Source organism: Ruditapes philippinarum, unplaced genomic scaffold (genome assembly GCF_026571515.1).
Source record: "Ruditapes philippinarum isolate M1 unplaced genomic scaffold, ASM2657151v2 ctg552_1_1_1_1, whole genome shotgun sequence".
NCBI lineage: Eukaryota > Metazoa > Mollusca > Bivalvia > Venerida > Veneridae > Ruditapes > Ruditapes philippinarum.
In genome coordinates this window covers 198,986-223,283 of record NW_026864408.1, presented here as the reverse complement: position 1 = coordinate 223,283, position 24,298 = coordinate 198,986, and the positions used below count along the sequence as shown (strand labels likewise).

The 24,298-nt window shown below is 33.2% G+C and overlaps 1 protein-coding gene across 6 annotated transcripts in view; it reads left to right on the top strand.

The window, feature by feature from the left end:
- The window catches only part of LOC132725472 (uncharacterized), a 77,285-nt gene that overhangs the window by 3,321 nt on the left and 49,666 nt on the right, over positions 1 to 24,298 (top strand). For all 6 annotated transcript variants that reach the window (XM_060710610.1, XM_060710608.1, XM_060710606.1 and 3 more), the window contains exons 3-12: positions 111 to 339; positions 2,190 to 2,251; positions 2,932 to 3,167; positions 3,416 to 3,464; positions 3,938 to 4,026; positions 5,067 to 5,201; positions 5,814 to 5,885; positions 6,792 to 6,863; positions 7,841 to 7,961; positions 9,019 to 9,171. In XM_060710610.1, coding sequence (XP_060566593.1) covers positions 111 to 339; positions 2,190 to 2,251; positions 2,932 to 3,167; positions 3,416 to 3,464; positions 3,938 to 4,026; positions 5,067 to 5,201; positions 5,814 to 5,885; positions 6,792 to 6,863; positions 7,841 to 7,961; positions 9,019 to 9,171 — 1,218 coding nt within the window. The remainder of the gene's footprint in view (positions 1 to 110; positions 340 to 2,189; positions 2,252 to 2,931; positions 3,168 to 3,415; positions 3,465 to 3,937; positions 4,027 to 5,066; positions 5,202 to 5,813; positions 5,886 to 6,791; positions 6,864 to 7,840; positions 7,962 to 9,018; positions 9,172 to 24,298) is intronic.

Here is a 24,298-nt window from a genome sequence, read left to right as displayed (position 1 = left end):
TCTCAAAGAACAAAACACAAAAAACCAGCATGAATCTGTCTCAAAAAGATAAAATAAAATACAAAAATACACGAAATGTATGGTGCTAAAATTTTTATTTTATATTTTAGGTGAAGGAAATCCTTACCCGTTAGGTACCCTAGAAAATATCTGCCCATCTCAAGACTGTTTAGATAAGTTTACCTGCTACTTGTTTGATAGAAGATTTGGCTGGTCGGAGACTGATACAGAAGATGGCCGACGTGTACGACGTATGTCATGTAGTGGTGCTACCAAATCAGCTGGTAACAGCAAACAAAAGGCAGCTCTCAATACAATGCTTGACTCGTTAATAAAGTGGTACGTGATAATGGTTTATGATTCTGTTATTCATATAAAGGCGGTGCTCAGCTTAAAGTAGCTCCACTGAGGTATAAAGCGTAAAAACATAAAATTTGAAAATCTTACAAATTCCAAGTGGAGCACTTAAAATTGTAAAATCTGCAAAAGATAACAAAAAAATACATGTATGTTGGAATTAGATTGAAAATCAATTTAATGTGCGATGATTAGCCAGAATTCTGTTTGGAAACTGAATAGAAAAAATATTCATTTAAATTAGCTTGTTTCATATAAAACTGAGCAGAAAAATTGTTCATTGAAATTTACTCATTTTATATGAAACTGAAAAGAAAATATTATTTATTAAAATTGCATGTTTCATATTAAACTGAACAGAAAAATTGTTCATTGAAATTTACTCATTTTATATGAAACTGAAAAGAAAATATTATTTATTAAAATTGCATGTTTCATATTAAACTGAACAGAAAAGTTATTCATTGAAACTGGCCAGTTTCATCAAAATCATTGTGTTCTGACCAGACCTGTTTTTAGCTTGTAAGTTGTACCTGAAATAACTAAAGCTATTATTTTGTTTTCTGTTACTTAAAGAATGTTGATGTGAAATGAACTAATTACATGTATAAGAGTTAGTAAATTAGAAAATTAAAAATTATGAATTCATTGATGATGGTGTTACTTATGAAGTATATCAATGAATATTCATTAGTTCGTGGTGATGTATGATATAAATGAATATTCATTAGTTCCAGGTGAAGTGTGATATAAATGAATATTCATTAGTTCTTGGCAAAGTATGATATAAATAAATATTCATTAGCTCTTGATAGTATGATAATACTGAATTTTCATTAGTTCTTGGTGAAGTATGATATAAATAAATATTCATTAGTTTCTGTTGAAATATGATATAAATAAATATTCATTAGTTCTTGATGAAGTATGATATAAATAAATATTCATTAGTTTCTGGTGAAGTATGATATAAATAAATATTCATTAGTTCTTGGTGAAATATGATATAAATGAATATTCATCAGTTTCTGGTGAAGTATGATATAAATGAATATTCATCAGTTTCTGGTGAAGTATGATATAAATAAATATTCATTAGTTCTTGGTGAAATATGATATAAATGAATATTCATCAGTTTCTGGTGAAGTATGATATAAATAAATATTCATTAGTTCTTGGTGAAGTATGATATAAATGAATATTCATCAGTTTCTGGTGAAATATGATACAAATGAATTTTCATCAGTTTCTGGTGAAGTATGATATAAATAAATATTCATTAGTTCTTGGTGAAGTATGATATAAATGAATATTCATCAGTTTCTGGTGAAGTATGATATAAATGAATTTTCATCAGTTTCTGGTGAAGTATGATGTAAATAAATATTCATTAGTTCTTGGTGAAGTATGATATAAATAATAAATGAATATTCATCAGTTTCTGGTGAAGTATGATATAAATGAATATTCATCAGTTTCTGGTGAAGTATGATATAAATAAATATTCATTAGTTTCTGGTGAAGTATGATATAAATGAATATTCATCAGTTTCTGGTGAAGTATGATATAAATGAATATTCATCAGTTTCTGGTGAAGTATGATATAAATAAATATTCATTAGTTCTTGGTGAAATATGATATAAATGAATATTCATTAGTTCTTGGTGAAGTATGATATAAATAAATATTCATTAGTTCTTGGTGAAGTATGATATAAATAAATATTCATTAGTTTCTGGTGAAGTATGATATAAATGAATTTTCATCAGTTTCTGGTGAAGTATGATATAAATGGACATTCATTTAATATTTAAATGTACATTTTACAGGTTTATGTATCAAGAGCTAAACCAGCCGCTTTTGCTTGCCTTAAAATACACAATTAAACAGAGTAAGTACAATTTACACCAATCATGTTTAATTAAAACTACATTTGTACATGTACAATGTGGTTGTGTTTTGAATCTCAAGTTTTCAACCTGCTAAATTTCTTAAATGGTCTTGTTTGCATTCCTTTTTTGGCACTTTTCAATGTAAAAATTTTAAGCTGATAAGCAGGGGAGTCCCTGGCTGAGTTGTTAAGGTTTTTGAATTTAAGCCACTTGCCTCTTGCTGCTGTTGGTTGAAAGCTGATTGGGACTTCAGATTCTTTCATGGTAGGAAGCTATCCAGCTAGCATACTGAACATTGATGGTTCTACTCTGAGGTGCCCATTTGTGCCTGAAATAATGCACAGAAGGGCACCTGAGCTCTTCTTTCACCAGTAAAGCTGGAAAATCACCATTAAAAGGCAAAGAAAAAAGGTGATAAGCCATTAGTTTAGTACTTTGTTAGAATGTGAAAGGGTAAAAGCAGTTAATTTCTGTGTTTACAAGACTGAATTACAGGTGGAGAATTGGTCTTTGGATGGCAGTATTCTGCCTGTCAACTAAAGAAAATATGTTAGACAATAATGGGTCATGATCATGTTTCCTGAATCTTTAGCCAGCTGTAGCAACTTTCTTGGAAAAAATCTATTTTGAGAGAAAAAAATCTATTTTTAGTAACGAAATTTTTATATGAAATTTTCAGCGGCCAGTATGCCTGTGGTACGTAACCGTGCAGTTATACACACGTTGGATTGGTGCAAGTCTAATGCCGAGCAGTTATGTGACACTTCTTTCTTCCAAGATATACACGATCTTGTCATACTGTCCATTACCGATGTGTGGTCCGCCATTAGGAACGCATGTGCTGGAAGGCTCGGACCTGTGGCTGCAAATCTCAACTTGGAAAATGTTCAAACATTGTTTGATAGTTTAGTCAAGGTAGCCTTTTCTCTAATAAAATAAGCATGCTTTGTTAAAGTATACCATTGAATTTTGTAAAAGAGTTTTACCTGTAGTAGTCAGTTAACCAGGCTTTGTAGTGATCATTTATTTTCTTAATTAGAATATTATTTGTATGAAGTAAATTTTAAATTCAGAAGACTTAGTAAATCACTTGTTTTTATTCCAGTGACATGTTAGGAGATGAAAGAAAAACTCTTTTCATTTTGATATTCCTTGATTTACAGATTTGTGAAGAAGATTCCTCATGGCAAATGAAAGAAGGGGCAATAATGGGTAAATATGACAGAATTTCTGTAGCAACAGTGATAGCTATTCTTTCATTAGATTAGTAAAAGAATTTTTCAAAAACATCAAACTTAGTTTGCCCACAAAGATCGATAAAAAGAACATTGGATTTTGTAATCCAAGGGATGGTGGTTCGATCCTAGGGCAAGAAAAAATTTCCGGTGACAGTTGATACCTTAGACATTGAACCTAATAGTCATTTGTCACTCACAAATGAAATCAGAAATCATGTGGGATTGGTAGTCGGTCCCTGGGTGGAGAATGTGGCAATGTTAGTTAAACAAGACAAGTCAATAAGTTGGAACGACCACCAAAATATGACCAAAAATGTGGTAAAATAGACTTTAGAACCAAACAAATTTGAGAAAAACGTATGCAAAGTTTAAGAAATGAATGAATAAAAGAAACAGTAAAATAGTTTAATAAAATAGAAAATTTATTGTTAAATGTATATATTTCAGGAATAAATGCAATATTACAAAGATTTCTTAAATCATCCAGCTCCAAGTCTCCCATGTCATCTCCACGTACACTAGACACTGAATCTCAGGTAACAGCACACTTATACTTTATTGATCCTTTATTTGGGCTCACACGGAGCTTCCTTGGTAGAGTAGTTAGGGTCACTGATATGGCCCACTTGCTCCTGAATGCTAGGGGTAAAAATCCTGCCATAGAATGGATTTATTTCATATAGGGAAGTTATTCAGCTAGCTACTTGTGTAAGAGGTCATGTCTAGATAATGCATGAAAGAACACTTTCTTTTGGTTGAGTTTAACATCGCACCAACACTGTGAAGGTCATATGGAGATTTTCCAGCTTTACTGGTGAGGGAATACCTCAGGTGCCCTTCCATGCATTATTTCAAATATTATTTCATGAATGATCTCCTGCTTAGAACCACCAACATTTTTTAAGCTAGCTGGATAGCGTCCTCACATGACAGAATCCAAGGTCTTTGGCGGGATTCAAACCCACAGCAGTGAGGGGCATGTGGTTTGAAGTCAACTACCTTACCCATGCAGACACAGATGCTGTGCAAAGGGACACCTGATGAGAGAGAACTTCCTACACCAGTGAAGTTTAAAAGTGATCTTTACAGAATAGATGTGACTAAAGCAAAAAAAATAAAAAATCAAAGAAAATGTATTCTGTGGGCTTTCTTTACTTACATGTAAGGGAAAATATAATGGCTGTCCATACTTAATGCATTATTTTATTTCAAATTTGGCAAGGAAAATATAAGTACAGTAATACAGTAAATTATCATCCCAGTAGAAGAATGATGTACAGTAATACCTCTGTATAGCAACACCCTTTGGGGGACAAAGATTTTGATAATTTCTAAGATGTGTTGCTTTAGAGAGGTTAAATTTGTTGGGAAATCTTACTTTTGGTAAAATTGATATGGCTGTTGTAAAGAGGTACTTGCTTTACAGTTGGCCACTCTGCAGAGGTTACACTGTATTTACGTATGCTGCTTTTTTAGATCAGTAGAAAGTTTCAACAACTATATAAATAATTGTTATCAACTGTATACATGTACATCATATTTTTTAATTCACTCTTTTGATTTATTTTTTTCGTAGGAAAGCCACTTACCTGAGTTTGTGATGGCAAAGATACATTCGGTTGTGTTTGACCTCTTGTCACATTCACAGTTGACTATACGTGAACACGCAGCCAAGACTCTTGCCACATATATCACATGCTCTAGTGTCATGGTATGTTAAACAACTTGAGCCGCGCCATGACAAAACCAACATAATGGGTTTGCGACCAGCATGGATCCAGACCAGCCCACTATGTTGGTTTTGTCGTGACGCGGCTCACTTAGTTACCATTCACATTACACAAAAAATATTTCTGTCGAAGCTTCAAACAGTAATGAAATTACGGTTTGTGTCTGTGTTGAAAAAAAAAATCGGCTTAGTGAGTTAATGATTACAGACTCTGATGTATTTTCTCAAATAATGACACGACAATGGAAAAAATCGGTCTGGGATGACAAGATTTTGCTATAAATATATATGTCACAAAACAATGGAATGAAAATGAGAGCTGTTTCGGTGTTATTATATTTCCCAGAATTGATCAGTATTTACCTATTCATTAGGGTTTGCCATAACCGTTAAGAGATTTGTCCAGACAATAGCATAGGAATAAACATATGTTTCACTAACGACTGTATTAAGTATTTCAATATTCAAATATTTAAACATTTAAATTGATTTCTTATCTCTTTATAGCTTACGTTTTTGTAGAATAATGAATAGCAAAGTTTCATTTTGTAACCATAATTTTGATATGTTTATCATAATTTATTATGATTTTAGGATGCATTGAATACCTTATACGAGGTGATACAAATCCTAAAGAAGAAGCAGGACTCTAAGGGAAATACTCAGGTAACATAGTTATGTATAAAACATTAAACACAATTTCTCATCAAACTAAGGGAAAATCTTTAGTTTATACAAATTTATTTTAGTTTGATTGTGTTGGAAGCTATAAACATATTGAAACACTCTCAAATCTGTTCCTGGAACCAACCAGTATTAAGCAATCTTAAGAAATCTTTACACAACCCCAAGGCATGAATAACATTGGCCAAGGGGAAATAACTCTGTTAATGACAAAATATATGCAATCACTGATTGTATCTCTGTTATATACGTATAATAAAAAAAAATGAACCTTAATTTTGTTTAAGTATATAGTTTATTGTCCAGCATTGATGGAGATATTTGGGGGTAGGATTGGGAGGAGTTAGCATATTGTCATTATCTTTGTTATTCATGTCTATCATGGTGAAAATTTAAAATCAGTCAGCCATCAGGATAGAGCCTGCATGGTCAGACTACTTAAATGCGGAGACTGGGCTGGCTCTATTCTGATTGCAAAGGTTTATCATTTTCGATCTAAGAAGGGTAAGTGTTATGTTACATGTCGTTTCTATAGCTTCATGCTGAGGGAAGTTAAAGGATAATAGGACAGTGTTTACACTAATTTTAATTAAAAATATGTTTTCTAGGCCATTTGTTTTGTATTTACATCAAGATTTTTGAGATAGTGTTAGAATATTATCAAGATGGTTTGTAGAAGGTTATAAGTCATGCTTCAGTGTCATTATTTGTCTGAAATAAAGCGTACCTTAGATCTTTCTATATAAGTGACATTAGAAAGTTTTCATATTTCAGTGCATTGAAATTTTCATGAATTTTTATGATGTGGGCTGATTAAGCTATGAATGATACCTGTGATTGAAATATAGTATAATTATACATGTTGTTTTGATTTATTTTTTGTGTTAGGTCAGTAAAGGTCAGTTTTTGGATGATTACGCCTCTGAGGGGTTTCTTGGTGTTTGTATATTTCTAGTCAAGGTAAGTTCATTACTATGTGTCTTTTAATATGCATTTTGATCATCGATTGTTTTTTTTAAAGGTAAAATAGTCACAGTAGTGACATGTAGTATTAAGTGGAATTAGTGAACATTTAGTAGCATTATTTGATATGTAAAGTTGAGTTAAAGTGAGTTGCTGTGGTGGTTTTTAAGATTATCTGACTTATATGATTCATATAACACTCTGACACTTGAACTCAATTGGGTCATATAATACACACACAAGATAAATTCAGTGCATTTGGATTTTACTACAATTTTAAACTTGTTTAATTGTTTTGGTTTTAAGTCGCACAAACACAGTATAGGTCATATGGCGCCTTTCTACCTTTACTGGTGGAGAGATATCTCAGATACCATTCCATGCATTATTTCAGGCACAAATGGGCACCTGAGTAGAACCACCTACATTCAGTAAGCTGGCTGGAAAGCTTCCTCTCATTCAAGAATATAAGGTCTTTGTTGGGGTTTGAACCCACAGTGGTAAGGGGCAAATGATTTGAAGTCAACGACCTTAACCATTCATCCAAGGACGCCCCACAATTTGATACAATATCATATGTATGTTGCTTGCAAAAAAAGAAAAAATGTGAACAAAGTTAAAGGAACTCCACTGAGGTTTAAAAGCTTAAAAATATAACATTTGACTTTAAACAGAAAGATATGTAAAGATAGTTAGGAAATATACTTTGAAATAAATTGAAAATCATATTTTTATGCTTTTCTTGGCCCGATTTGAGTGAAAAGCGATTCAACGCTTTTCATTTTGGGTCATTTTTTTACAATTTGAATAATCATTCCGAAAAAACGAAGTTCGCGAATGATCTGAGATTTTGCACAAAGATTAGTGGTCTAAACCTACATCAACTGGTACATTTATCTTATAAAAATATTTTCACTCCCATCATGTCAAAAAACCTCAGTGGAGTCCCTTTAATATATTTCTGTATATTGCAGGTGATACCTCTGAGTTATTTATTGCCAGGTTGGCCAGAATATATTTCAACATTTCTTTTATACCTATCACACCCAGCATCTACAGTGAGACAAGCTGCCAGCAGTGTATTTAAATATCTAGGTAAATTTCATATCATAGACAATACCTTATGAACCACAAAAATTTCCCACGTTTATGGTATTTTAGCTTGACTATGTTAAAAGTAATTTGGTTTTCCGACTCGCAATGTATGTCACTATCCAAGACCACCAGTTCTGTAGCATAGTTACTCACTGAATTATACCTCTTAGTGTATTAAGAAATTTCCTGTACAACTTTCTTTGTACTTTCAAACTCTAGAAATAGTCATCACTGTCGATTTTTTACATATCTTGTTTATGTTAGTGACTTTATGCCAGCCAGTACATTTGCTGCTGTTTCTGCTTGTATTTTAAGACTAATTTTGTTTCCTTCAAGGGACTTTGTCTTATCATTTATAAAATGTAGCCCAGAAAAGTTGTCGATTTTGGTTTAATATACAGAATTTATTTTAGTTTGATTGTGAAGGAAGCCATTAGCTTGTAAACACACTTTGGAATCTGTTTCTGGAACCAACCAGTACTGTTTCCAGGGGCTAACCTGTACTGGTGTGACCCGTGTCACTTGAGGAAGCATGATTGTCACCATAATAGGGCTTGAACCCAAAATCTCTGATTTGAGATGCAGACATCTTACCAATGAAGCAAATGCTACCCTCTTTCTAGCAGCCAACAGTATAAAGTATGCCCAGACTGCACAGAGTTGCAAAAGTATAGGCTGGTCAGACTTACATAATGGTGACTGCAGTGAAACATATTTTCCGTATTTTCACGGGTGTCTTGCGGACTACTTTAAGCTATGTACAACCAATGTATAAAATTTTAGGGAAAGTCATTCAAAGTCTGATGTAAAATAAGGGAAAAATGTATATAATAAAAAGAAAATTATGAAAATTATCATATTTCACTCATGGCTACTGCCACTTGTGAAATATTTATTTTCATACCACTTGATGAAAATAAATCCCGTATTTGTAGAAAAAAACTTTAATATCCTATCTATATAAAATTGGCATTCATAAAAGTGTCATACATAACAGTGGCATACATAAAGTTTTTAATGTGGCTAGCATTTAAAGATGTAACCTGATTTATTTCAGTTGTAAAAAGCTGTCACAGTGTTGTGATATTGAAATTGATCCTGCAAGCTCTGGCCATGGGTTGGAATCCTGACACAGACTGTATGACAATGGAGGAAACAACAGATGGGGGATCTTTAGGGAGTGCCACACCCTCAGTTTGTGATTTCATAGGTTTGTACTGGTGAAGTTTTTAGCTAAACACTGTCACAAAGTGACATGGTGAGCTTTTGTGATCCCTTTTCGTCTGTTGTCCGTCCGTAAACATTTACTTTAAACAACATCTCCTCATAAACTGCAAAGCCAATTTCATCCAAACTTCACAGGAATGTTTCGTTGGTACTCAACTTTAAAAATTGTTCAAAGAATTTAATTCTATGCAGAACTCTGGTTGCCATGGCAACCAAAAGAAAAAACTTGAAAAAAATCTTTTAAAAAACCCTAAATAGATAGAGCTTTAATATTTGGCATGAAACATTTTCTAGTCAGTGTCTACCATGTTTGTTCAAATAAAAGCCCTGGGGTCAAAATTGGCCCCGCCCAAGGGTGTCATTGATTTTCCTTATATGTAAAAAGTAAAAACAAAAAAATTCATCTTTTAAAAAAACCCAAAGAGCTGGAGCTAATGTATTTAGCATGAAACATTTTCTAGTGAATGTCTACCAAGTTTGTTCAAATAAAAGCCCTGGGGTCAAAATTGCTTAACCTTCCCACCCCCACACCCCCCCCCCCCCCCCCCCCCCGGTGTCTTTATATGTATATAGTAAAAACTTAAAATCTTCTTGTAAAAAACCCAAAGAGCTAGAGCTTAGATATTTGGCATAAAAACAGCTTCTATTGAGTGTATATCAATTTGTTCAAATAAAATCCCTCGGGGTCAAAATTGGCCCCACCCCGGGGGTCATAGATTTTCCTTATATGTATATAGTAAAAACTTGATTAGTCTTCTTTTAAATAACCCATAGATCTAGAGCTTAGATATTAAGCATGAAACATCTTCTTGTGAGTGTCTACCAAATTTGTTCAAATAAAAGCCCCAGGGTCAAAATTTGTTTACAATATTACTTGTTCTTTGTCATGGAGAGCTTTTATATACTGGTGAGTGATTTCAGGGCCATAATGGCCATTTTGTTTTTTAATGAATTGTCTTCAAATTTGAACACAACAATCTTTGATGATAGACCTTCAAGTTGAGCAGACAGGTTTTGACCTTCACTTACAAATAGCCTTGACCTTGAAGGTCAAACAATTGAAATTTTACTCTTTTTTTTGCTTTAACTGGCTATAACTTTGTTATTAATGAATGGATTAACTTCACAATGAGACAAACATTCTTTAGGATAAAACCTATATGTATATCAAACTCAAATTGACTCATTTCTGACCTTGGCTTTGAAGGTCAAATTATTGAATCTTCATTGGTTTTGATTGAAACTTGGTAATTGATAAATGGATTATCTTCAGACTTTGACAAAATGACCTGTGGAGAAGACTTTCTAAAAAGGTTGAACTTGAGCTTTAAATGACCTTGACTATCAAGGTCAAATTATTGACTTTTAAATTGTCATAATTTGTTATTTATGATTTATACAATGTACTTGGACAAAAGCAGATGTATTTATATTGTATACTTTGACTTTCAATGTCAAATTAATGAAATTCCCTTGTTTTTTAGCTCACCTGTCACAAAGTGACAAGGTGAACTTTTGTGATTTGCAATTTTGTGAACAGCCATACATAATCTTTTACTTTAAACAACATCTACTCATAAACCGCTTAGCCAGTTTCATCTAAACTTTACAGGAATGTTCTTTGTGAGATCACCTTTAAAAATTATTCAAAGAATTGAATTCGAAGAAGAAGTCTGTTTGCCAAGGCAACCAAAAGAAAACAACTTCAAAATCTTTTTAAAAAAAAAAATTACCCCAAAGAACTAAAGTTAAGATATTTAGCATAAAACATCTTCTAGTGAGTGAATACCAAGTTTGTTTAAATAAAAGTTGACCTCTACTAAGTTTGTTCCAATTTATAGCCCTTGGGTCAAAATTGGCCCCTGCCCCGGGGGTCATTGATATTCCTCACATTTGTATAGTAAAAACAACAAAAAATCTTCTATTATACTGGCATTGCCTAGTGAACACCAATAGAAATTGATTTATTCATACCCTTTTGATCCAAATTGATCCCTTCTAATGACTTGCTTTAGCATTTAAGAATTGTGACTTTTTCTAGAAATTTAGTTGAGTGATATAGGGCCATTATGGCCCTCTTGTATTGTTTTGTACATTCTACAGTTGACTATTTCATTATTCTTATTGACCTGAGACAATAATGGCTGATGACTGCATTAAAAAGGGTCATTTATATACAGAGAACATAGAAAAAATAAGCACTAGACTATATACAGATGTATACAGGGTACATATATAAAATAAGAACAAGAACTACAAGAAACATTTATAAAACAAGACTTTTAATAAATATTGCCAACAATAGAAGCTAAACTGTTTTGACTACTGTATAAAAAAAAACTTGGAATAAACTTCACCTTGTAAACTAAAATTTAAAATACAATTTCACGAGCAATACTGGTCCTCTACACAAGATGCTCTTAACTCTTAAATGTAAAGTCAGATACTCAAAGTCAATGAAGTTAGGATCATTCTCTCAATTTCGCATCTTTAATGGTATTTCAAAATAATATGTGATAAAAAATGTAAAGACAGGCCTACATTTTGTCATTTTATCTGATTGATAATCATATCATTGAAAACTAAAGTCTTCATACTTTTTTTTTTATTTATCTAAGTTTATTGGCTAACCAGTAAGCCAGAAAGGAGCTTACATATATGGATGCTTGCTACATTGTTCCTTGGTCTTTGTTGAAGAGAAAGCATGTAGCAGTTTAATGCTTGTTGAGGTCTGTTTTCTTGTTCCATACATTGTCCTAAAATGTTTAGAGCTGTTTCTCTATGTCTGAGGTTTTCATCTGTATTTATAGTTCTTATAAGTTTACAAAGTGCTTGTTGTTGTTCTTGATGTCTATGTAGATGACGGTAGATCTTGTATTGTAGGAAGTACAGGAAAGGGAGAGAATCAACTACAGCCCAGTCCATCCAACAATCTTTATACTTATGTCTGTGTATCATGTCATCTTGTGTAGATCTGAACATTTCATATTGTAGTTCATGAGGAACACAGTTAAACTCTTCCTGTATAAATCTGACACAAAAAGATGTAATATGTTTGATACAGTCCTCACTTTGTTCATTACATACCCTCTCGAATTCTGCTGTTACTGCTTCTAGGGGCTGCTTACGACAGGAACAGAAAGGTAAAACAGGGTGAGAATAATATTGTTGTTCTGCGTGTCTCAGAATTAGTTCAGCTTCCTCCATATCTCCTGTACTATAAAACACTGAAGCCAACTTAAGTCTGCTAGATGAGATATCTGAGTTTAAACCAGCTGATAACCAAACCAATGATTCAGGTGACACTTGATTATTTTCACCAATGCTGGATGATGCTAGGATAGATCCATATGTTGTAAAAAGAAAAGGTGCTAGAAGCTTGAATGCAGCATGTTCTAATCTATTACCATTGTCACTGAAGGTCATTACTTTACCTACAGACTGCTTTATTGTTCTAATGTTTTTATTGTGTAAATGATTTAAAATATATTCATGCTGTATACTTATGATGTTTGCAATGTTTAAATATGCCCAGGTCAAAACATGTCCATGTATTTCAAGAGAAGAAGGAAAATAGTAAACTCCATGTGGTACCCTGTTCAGTTTAACTTGAAGTCTATGACCAACATCATCAATATCAATACTAAATAACCGTTGTCTATCATTCTGTATAAAATCACAAATATTTTTTGAAAGTTCATGTTTTGTCTCAGCTGTAAATTGCCCTGCCATCAAATTATTTTCTGGTATAATAAAATGTGAACAACAGTCATTTTGTACACAACTCTGTAATTCCAGTAAGCAGTATGTTAAACATGTAAATAAATTGTTATCTTTCCATATTCCTGACTCTGTGTTTTCTATACAATGTAATAGAACTGTTTTACACATGAAACTTGATATGTTGATTTCATCTTGAGGATTAAGGAAGGACTTAAGAATCATTTTCAATAGTACATAGCACCTTATTTGTGTTATATTTAGATTGAACATAATAAATCTTTCTGCCAATGATGTTGATATTCTCCATTCCAGTTCAGGATATTCACTGACCTTACTTCCAGTTGGAACAACAAAACACCCAGTACTGGCTGCATATCTTCTCATCTCTTGTGTTGGCCATCTGCCAATACCCTGTCTATCTAACCAACCTGATGCTGATTGAGGCCATGATTTACATGGAAAAGCTATCACTCTGTCTCTATCACATAATCCAGGTTGTCCTTGTTCAGCAATAGATGGTCCATGCTGCTGCTGAGCACCCTGAAGCAAATCATTTATCATTGTGTTTTTATACAATATTCTTCCTCTTCTATCAGTAATATGGTGTTCATCAGGAATGACAGTTGCAGGAAGAGGTTCATCATCTCTGAGTAGTTGTAAGAAACAATACCCGGGAGTAGTGTTCTCATCCTGTATCATGAGGTAGTTTAACTTGCCATGTTCCCACTCTGACCAGTCTTGTATTATATTGACATCATGATACAGAATAGTATATCAAAGTCTGAATGAAGTCCTATAGTAGTTGTACCTTCACTTTGACTCCCTAGATAATAGGTAGTTCCATTTATATCAGTTAACCTGTTCTTGATATTACTCATAGTCTCTCTCAGCATGTATCCTCTTCTCCTTCTCATCACAATTCTTTCATTGACACCAATGTCATCTAAAACCTCTGATAACATCAATGATAAGTTTTCTCTGTAGTCAGGTTCTTGAAACATTCTGAAATATATTTGTACAGAAAAATAATGTTTCAATCAGCAGTTACTAGTTACTTATTTGTCCTTTATGACAAAGAACAGAACAGAACAGGAGAGCCAATCTGAACATTATGAAACATAAGATAAATAATTTGGTGTAGATATCAATTGATTATGAATATTGTATATTTTTCTCTATTTGGTTGTGGTATTTTTCTTCTCTATTATGTAAATTTGAATATTTGTTCTCAGAATTTCGATATAAGAGAGACACTAAAATTTAACACTCATTCAATTATTCATGTAACACTTTCTTACATAATTCATCCAATATTGATGAGAAATTTTGTATATAAAATAAAGTTTTAAACTTACTTTGAATTTTGGATTTAAATTTCTTAAAAAATAATCAAGAGAAAATATTTCTTTTCATTTGACCAGATATGTGGAAATTTAGATTTATATAACACCACAATATATTGTGAAAAATACATTATAATGTAAAACATAATTATGTATATTTCTATTTAATTTAAAATACATAATTCATTTAAACAAATAATTTATTTTTTGAGATTGATAAAAGGGAGACACAAATTAAAAATACTGTCTAAAATATTGCCTGAACTACTTTCTTACATAATTTATTCTGTATAAATGAGAAATTGTGTATTTAGAAATAAAGTTTTATACTTACTTTGAATGCTGTATTGAACAGTATTTTGTAGAAATAATATAGAAAAATTAACAATAATCTTGAAAAATATTATCAACAGATATATAGTTAAACTTCCTTGAAAACCTTTTGAAACAGAAACATATTAAAATTGTAGAATTATATTTACTGGTAAATGAGAACTTGAATAAGATTTTGATTACATTTCCTTGTCACTTGTAATCATAGGGACAATAAATATAATTAAACTTTTTTAGCTCGACTATTCAATAAGAATAAGTAGAGCTATTGTTGTTACCCGAGCGTCCGCATCCGCGTAACCACTTATGTTCAAGTTTTTGTAATACCTCAAATATTTTCAAAGTCTATTGACATATGGCTTTGAACCTTTGCACACTTGTTCACCATCATGACCCCACCCTGTAGACAGGAGGAGGTAACTCTAGAATTATGCCACTTTTTCGACTTAGAATTTAAGTTAAAGTTTTTGTAGTAGCTCAAATATTTTCAAAGTCCATTGCCATATGGCTTTAAAACTTTGCACATATGGCTTTTAAACTTTGCACACTTGTCCACCATCATGACCCCAACCTGTAGACAGGAGGAGGTAACTCTATCAAGCATTTTGACAGAATTATGCCCCTTTTTCCACTTAGAATTTACGTTAAAGTTTTTGTAATAGTTCAAATATTTTCAAAGTCCATTGACATATGGCTTTGAAACTTTGCACACTTGTTCACCATCATGACCCCAACCTGTAGACAGGAGGAGGTAACTCTATCAAGCATTTTGACAGAATTATGCCACTTTTCGACTAAGAATTTAAGTTAAAGTTTTTGTAATACCTCAAATATTTTCAAAGTCCATTGACATATGGCTTTGAAACTTTGCACACTTGTTCACCATCATGACCCAAACCTGTAAACAGGAGGAGGTAACTCTCTCAAGCATTTTGACAGAATTATGCCCCTTTTTCGACTTAGAATTTACGTTTAAGTTTTTGTAATACCTCAAATATTTTCAAAGTCAATTGACATATGGCTTTGAAACTTTGCACGCTTGTTCACCATCATGACCCAAACATGTAAACAGGAGAAGGTAACTCTATCAAGCATTTTGACAGAATTATGCCCCTTTTTTGACTTAGAATTTACGTTAAAGTTTTTGTAATAGCTCAAATATTTTCAAAGTCCATTGCCATATGGCTTTAAAACTTTGCACACTTGTGCACCATCATGATACCAACCTGTAGACAGGAGGAGGTAACTTTATCAAGCATTTTGACAGAATTATGCCCCTTTTTCGACTTTCAATTTACGTTAAAGTTTTTGTAATACCTCAAATATTTTCAAAGTTCATTGACATAAGGCTTTGAAACATGTTGAAATACGACTCTCTCCAATGCCTGTAACTGTAATATGGATTTAAAGAAGAATTTTGCTTTTTTCTTTACTGAGAAAATTTTACCTTTTAATCGAGGCTTTTTTACTATCAAGCACTAAGAATAGTCGAGCGTTGCTGTCCTACCGACAGCTCTTGTTTCAGATAAATTTCCTGAATGATATGGTCTCTCCACAAGTTGAAAGGTTATTTTTTTAGTCTGGAACAAGTTTCCATTTGAGTGTATATGAATGTATAAAAATTATGCAGTGTTGCATAAATACTGAAATATTTTTAGCTCACCTGACCACAGAGTCATGCGTCATGCAGCTTCAACATTTGGGTTTATAACACTCTAGCAGTCACAGTTATGATTGGATCATAATCAAATTTTGTCAAATGTTTTTCTCAATGAAATACAGGTTAGAATATGGGTCATCCCGTGCTATAAACTAGGTCACAGGAGCTAAAAATAGAAAAATCTTGTTAACACTCTAGTAGCTGCAGTTTTGATCCAAATATCCTAGAAATTGATGAGGAAGTTTGTTTTGATGATTTCTAGGTCAAGAGCAAATATGGGTCATCTCCAGTCTTGTTAACGCTCTAGTGGCTGCAGCGGGCAGTAAGTCTGGCCAGCCGTCGGTTTTTCCTTGTCTGCCCTATGACTTAAGATTCCTTTGACCCATAGTCTTCATATTTGGTATTTAGATTGGTCATGATTAGTAGATGATCCCTATTGATTTTTAGGTCAAAGGTCAAGGTCACAGGGGTTTCTGGAGAGTGATAAAAAAAAGCTTGTCCGCCCAATAACTTCAGATTCCTTTGGCCCACAGTCTACATATTTGGCTTGGAGGTTAGTCATGATTAGTAGATGACCCCTATTGATTTTGAGGTCATTGGGTCAAAGGCCATGTCGCAGAGGCCTGGACTAAAAAAAGCTTGTCTACCCAATAACTTAAGATTCCTTTGACCCACAGTCTTCATATTTTGCATGGAGATTAGTCATAATTAGTAGATGACCTCTATTGATTTTGAGGTCAAAGGTCAAGGTCATGGGGGCCGTGACTTAAAAAGCTTGTCTGCCCAATAACTTAAGATTCCTATATGTCACCCACAGTATTCATATTTTGCATGGAGGTAAGTCATGATTGGTAGATGAACCCTATTGATTTTGAGGCCATTGGGTCAAAGGTCAAGGTCACAGGGCCCTTGACTTCAAAAAGTTTGTTCGCCCAATAACTTTAAATTCCTTTGACCGACAGTCTCCATATTTGGCATGGAGGTTGATCCTGACCATTAGGTAACCCCTATCAATTTTGAGTTCACTGGGTCAAAGGTCAAGGTCACAGGGGCCTTGATTAGAAAAGCTTTTCTGTTTAATTGCTTAAGAATGCTTTAGTCAACTGTCTCCATATTTGGTATTGAGGTTGTTTATGACTAGTAGATGACCCATATTGATTTTAGGTGACTGTGTCAAAGGTCAAGTCACAGGGATTTTTACTATATTAAGCTTGTCTGCTCAAATGCTTCAGAATGCCTGTCCGCAGTGTATTGATTTTGACATTTTCACATTTAAAGCATGTAGAATACATAACTTAGCAATGCTTAGTAACTCAGGGAGGTTTTCCTTGAGCTCTAAATGGCCACTTTTGATTCTGACAAAGTGATATGTGGGGGTATTCACGCCATGACAGTGGCAGTTCTAGTTTAAACTCTGATTTAATAAAACACAAATCATATTTTTTTAAATGAATACATGTATATAAACTCTAAAGATGTACACTTATCTTCTTTATAAATATTTACATATGCCCATTCAGCATGTGTGTCGAGTTTGTAAATATTGTATAGTTTTATAATTATGCAACATAGATTTGAGTGTTGGTAATTTTGACATCATAAAAATGCAAAAACGTGTTTTATTGATACAGTTCTATTAGTGTTTATTACAGTCAAACCTTGTCTTAAAAAGGCCACCATATTAAATTATTTTTAACTCATTCAAAGCTTTTAGTTAATTTTGTTAAAGGCCCTGTTGTACTTGACTGCGCTTTTACTGCGTTTGCACAGGGTTGTTAAATATAACAAAGCGCCGCAAGATTGAAAGAAAAATCTGATATTTTTGATGATATGGAGACTTCTTGTTTGCTACGGAGCTTCCACAGCGTTATTATCAGGCCTTCAATCGTTCCTACTTTTTTATTGCCTTCCTACTTGACAAAGTCCTCAAGGTGAGCTTTTGTGATGTCCCTTTGTCTGTCATCCGTCGTCAGTGGGTCAGCAATTACTTTAAACAACTTCTCCTCCTAAACTAAATCACTTGGCCAAATTTGTTGAAACTTCTGCATAAAGCTCTTCCAAAGTTGTTGAAAGAATTAAAATTTGTTTTACAAAACCCTTGAAAAATCTTATTGTAAAAAACTGAAAGTGGTAGAGCTTAGATATTTTGCATGAAATATTTTCTAGTGGATGTCTACCAAGTTTGTTCAAATAAAAGCCCTAAGGTCAAAATTGGCCCAACCCCAAGGGATCATTGATTTTCCTTATATGTACATTTTGTATATAGTAAAAACTAAAAAAATCTTCTTGTGAAAATCCAAAAGAGCTAGAGCTTAGATATTGGGCATGAAACATCTCCTTGTGGATGTCTACCAAGTTTGTTCAAATAAAAGCCCTAGAGTCAAAATTTGTCCGGCCCCAGGGGTCATTCATTTTCCTTATATGTATAAAGTAAAAATTTTAAAAAATCTTCTTGTTAAAATCAAAAAGAGGTAGAAATTAGATATTTGGCATGAAACATGTTCTAGTGTATGTCTACAATGTTTGTGGAAATAAAACCCGTCGGGTCAAAATTAGCCCTGCCCCAGGGGATAGCTGTCAACAGTTCCTTCTTTTTTTTCTGTCATCTTTTTATTAGCTCACCCCTCACTTAGTGACAGGCTGAACTGTTTAATAAAATGGCTGCCAAAGCTAAAATTAGAAAACAACAATATCTAAACTTGGAAATAATTTTACAAAAAAATTTCATTGGCGACTACAAAAATTGTACAGATTAAGCTGTCCCTTGTTTTCAAATTGTGCTTCTGAGGTGAAATGGGTTTCCACTTTGACCTTTTGACCTATGTCTCAGGTGAGCGAACCAGGGCCCTATGGGCCCTCTTGTTCCTATTTTTCTATCAAAACCTCCTATTACACCTACTTTTTGCACACAAAAAATATGTATAATAAATAAATATATAAAATGTTAAGATACATAAAAAATAAAATGAAATAAAAGGAAAACATGTCATTGGAAACAGACAAATACACCCCTCTACAAAGTAGGGCATACTAACGAGGAACCATAACCTTTGACTTTCAACAATCGTAGGAATGCAACATTCAAAGTTGACGCCAATATTTCTTAATGATATGACGCGTGCTTTTCCAATCACCACTGTGCAGTTTTCAGACATTCACCAGAATAAGTTTTAAATCGATGTAATATCTGTATTTATCACACACCCGTGCCGATTTTGCGACTCCGTAAAAATGGTATTGCAGGGCTGTGCATATATTTTGACGTGACGTCATTAGCGTTATACAAATATAGTGTAAAGACGCGCTGAATGTTAGCGTTATACTATATAGTACAGTCCCTGAGGACCTTTTGTGTGCAAAAAAGGTCCATGGATAAATGTTATACCAATGTAAAGCTAAATGTTTGAAGTTTACAAAAATTTTGGGTAGACATGTCGAATCATGGTACGTTTTGAGAAATCCAAGATGGCCGCCAAGATGGCCGCCAAATTATTGAAAAATGGCTAATACGCATTATATCTGATAAAATTAGTTTTCTTTTGTATTTATTTTAGTATAAATGATATAAGAACTTCACATCCTGTTGGAACAAAATGAAAATGGAGACATTTCCATTATTTTTTCATATTCTCTGAATTTCATAGATAAATTTGCTAAAAAATTGCATGAAAAAAAATCAAAAATTGATATGGGGCTGACATTTTTTCCTACCAGCTAAGGCATAGCGGTGTAAATGAATATTTTTACCATATACTACAAAGACTTGAACAATATCATACTAATATCACCCTTATTTTTTATCTTTATTGTAAAAGAATGTGAATTCTGATATTCTTAAAGTGGGTGGGGTAACGAAAATTAAGTCTCAGTATTTTGTTAACTGGTTTGTTATGATAATTAAAACTATGAATAGTCAACATGTATTGCACTTTGGCATGTACCTTGAGTTATAAATAATTAAGAATCTTAGACTGATATTTTGTTTATCAATATTTAACATGTTCTGTTGCCATGGCAACGGAGAAGTAAAATGAAAGACACACCTAAAACGTATGACACTTTCAACTTTTAGCATTTTAAGCATGTTGATAAGAATGACACAGACTTAAAAATAAATAATCTGTGCACAATGCCATGGTAACAATTGAAAAAAATAGCAAATTATCAACACAGATAACAGCCAATATTTTGAAATTAGATGAATAAATTTATTTCAAGCATTTGCATCATGCATTTGCTTTTTTCAATCTGCTTTACATAGAAAAAGGTCATGTAAAATGTGCATGTTGTTATGTTTAGAAAGGATAATTTATAGTGATAATAATAAGGTCTTAAGGTAGAAATGTATATAAACATTATCAAATGTTTGAAACTGTACATAGGGTAAACATTTAAGACTTTGTAGCTAAAACGAGAAATAAGTAGGTCACTGGTTCAAATTCTAGGTCAACCAATATCAAATTTTAATGACAATCGAATTTATTGTTGAGTTCAAACTTTTTGGTTGTAGCTTGTATTATGAAACTCTAACTTGCTTTAGATTAAATACAAGGTCAACTGATCTCAGTGTATAATTCTGCATCTGAAATTTTACAATCAAAATACAAAGAGATTACTAGAACAGGTTAAGGTCAGCTAGCATGTCATATTGTGCCTGTTATCCAAATTTCTTTAGCTTCAAAAACAAGAAAGTAGGTCACGAGGTCTTAAATTCTAGGTCACCTTATACCAGTGGGGCAATGATTTGAACAATCAAAAAAGAACACAAGACAATTCTTCCAACCAAATGGTCTTGCATTGTGGTTTCTGACATAAAGAGTTTTTTTTAAATATAAAAATCGACATCTAGGCAGGGCCATTTTTATGCTCCCCGAAAAAGTTCGGGGGAGCATATAGTCGCCGGGCGTGTGTCCAAAATAGAGAGAAATAAGAATCCCTAAAGATAGCCCAACACGGCAACATTGAAAATGTTGCAGGCTCGGTTTGATTGAGCTAGTCGGGGAGCATCACCCGGTTCAACCGGCTCTTGTTTTAATCTAGACTCATGATCATTATTTGATGCCTGCAAACGTAGCACTTTACGGAGAGTGTCGGATGTGAAGTCCAGTGGTCTCTTGTTCCACAGACAACAATTGATCTCGGACATTGAGTTTTAAGGTCATTTGTCTGTCAAAAAAGTTAGTACCGTAGCTTAGTACAAATTGGTCATTACTCTTCTGGTTATTTATCCATGAAAGTCAGATAGTTTTACCGACCTTCAAGCTATCACCAAAGAAGTGTTGAAATTAGCGTATAACCCAGGCCCGGCCCTATCATGATTTGAAGAAACATGGTAAAAGTCTTCTAGAAAATATTTCACATGCTCTAAACAATTGGGTTAAAGGGATGATTTTATAAAGGATTTTATATATAAGTTAGACTATGTAAATTTATTGACCCTTGGGAAGGTAATTATAATCAAACGGATCATGACTTAACCAAGCTTAGTAGTTGTGTATTATATCGTGACATAAATTGATATGGTCACAGAATGAATGCTTCACACACTTAAATATCAAAGCATTTTATTTATGGAGAAGTTTTCAAAGCCTTTTCTTTATAACACAAAGTAAAATGACTCCTGGGGTTAGGTCAACTTTGACTAGATTGTCAAGATTTGAAAAATAAATTAAGGTCTTTTTGACAATGCTTTTAACCCAAAATCTAAGATCTAGGCATTTGGTTTTGGAAAAAAATATGATTTTAAAAAGTTTTCCTATGTGTCTCCATATGAAATAAGTTGACCCTAGGGGAAGGTTAAATTTTCATTTAAATAAAATTTGTACTGGTCTATACAAGGCTACTACAGAAATAATAGGCTATAGGGATCGGTTTGGGAGAAGTATTTTAGCTTTTCCTATATGTAAAACGAAGTGACCCCTGGCATAAATGAACTTGACCACAATGTCGTGATTTAAGCAAATTTAATAATATTCTATACTACCGGTAGGTCCTGCAGTTATGGAGATGAATATTTTCACGTTTTTCCTATATTTACACTGTGTAAACAAAAGTTTACTCCGGGGCTTCGCAAGGAACATGAATGTGTACTTCTTGACCTTTTACCAACCATGACCTTGATGTTGTGTCATGCATATGATAAGCACATAGTCTCACGATGGTGATTATTTGTGCCAAGTTATTTAAAATATTCCATAAAGTCAAAAAGTTATGAAGAACATATAACCTTAACCTTGGTTGCAGCAACCTGGATGTTGAGGTCTGTAGATTGTGTCGTGGTGGGGATCATTTGTGCTAAGTATTTTAAAACCTTTGAATTGTCAATAAGTTATAGAGCGGACATGAAAAAAAAAGTTTTTACATCGGACCGTTGAGTATGACTCTGACCTTCAGGGCTGTGACTTGATTATTGTGCTCTGCCAATGATGTCATAATGTTGATCATTTCTGCCAAGTTAACTTAAAAACATTTCGATGTTTAAAAGTAAGAGACAGACACGAAATGTAGACTTTCTAACATATGACCTGTAAGTGTGACCCTGACCTTTGGGGTAGCAATTCAATTATTGCGATCTGCACATCGTCTCATAATGGTGCTCAATTGTGCCAAGCTATTTAAACAAAAAGGTTTAAAAGTTTTGGAGGGGACACGAAATGTAGATTTTTGTACATTTGACCTTGACCTTTGGTGTAGCAACCCAATTTTTGCGTTCTGCACATGTTCTTATACTGGTTATCAATTGTGCCAAGATATTTTTTAAAAATTTCAGCGGTTAAAATGATGGAGCGGACACGAAATGTAGACTTATAAACATTTGACTTTAAAGTGTGACCTTGACCTTTTGGGTAGCAACCCAATTACAGCGCACTGCACGTCGTGTCATAATGGTGATCCGTTGTGCAAAGTTATTTCAAAACTTTTCAGCATTAAAAAAGTTATGGAGCGGACACGAAATGTAGACTTTTTATTATTAAATGAAGACTGTTAACATTTGACCTTAAAGTGTGACATTGACCTTGGGAATAGTAACCCAATTGTTGCCCTCTGCATATTGTTTTATTATGGTGATCACTTGCACCAAATTATTTCAAAAAAATTTCAGGGGTTAAAAAGTTATGAAGCGAACACGAAAGTGTTACAGACGGACGAACTGACAGACGGAGGCCATTCCTATATTCCCCTTTCCGCTACGCGGAAGGTGATAAACAATGTTGGTTTAGTCCCATCTGAAAAAGCCATACGTATTAAAGCTCAAGATCTTTTTATTTATTTCCAGGAATATTTGAAAACATTACACATTGTCAGTTCTATTTTTAACTTTTGTGACTAAGATATACAATAATCCGATTTATGCAAAAAACAACAACAAAACAAACTTTCTGTCAAATTTTACGTCACATCAACACTTTAGCGACTTTTCTGCTTTACTGAGGAAGACCTTAATATGTTTCCCTCCGTGCATTATTTCATAATATTGACACCTTCTGGTCATCTTTTAAGGCAAATCAGAATTACAAAGTCTATAAAAAAAGTGAAATTTGGCTGATTCAAATAAAAAAAACAACATTAAAATTGTTTGTAAAATAAAGAAATCAAAGTCATATGTTTATCCTGATTCCAAATTCAAATACGTCCTAAACTTAATCTTAATTTGGAACACACTAGTGTTCGTGTGCATTACATGCTACCGAACAATTTGAGAAATGCTGTTTTTCCTCATCTCCAATTACATTAAGACTGCACTTTTATAATGACTTATTTAAAACAGATAGCTTATATGAATTTTGGATACGTTCAGCCGCCGGTTACTCCACATGATTTTTTGATATTTATTGATGATGAAAAAATAACGAAACTGTAACAGTTGATATGATTACCAACGTCTTTGAGATTTTAGTTGAATGCTTACATGTATATCAGTTATAGCTTATTACTACGTGACGACAGTTTACATACTTTTTTGTGTGAGTGGAACAAAAATCGCTCCCAAAGTTTTACAAACACATATTTTTATGAGCCAAAATATTTCAAGAAAATCAAACTTCGGGAAA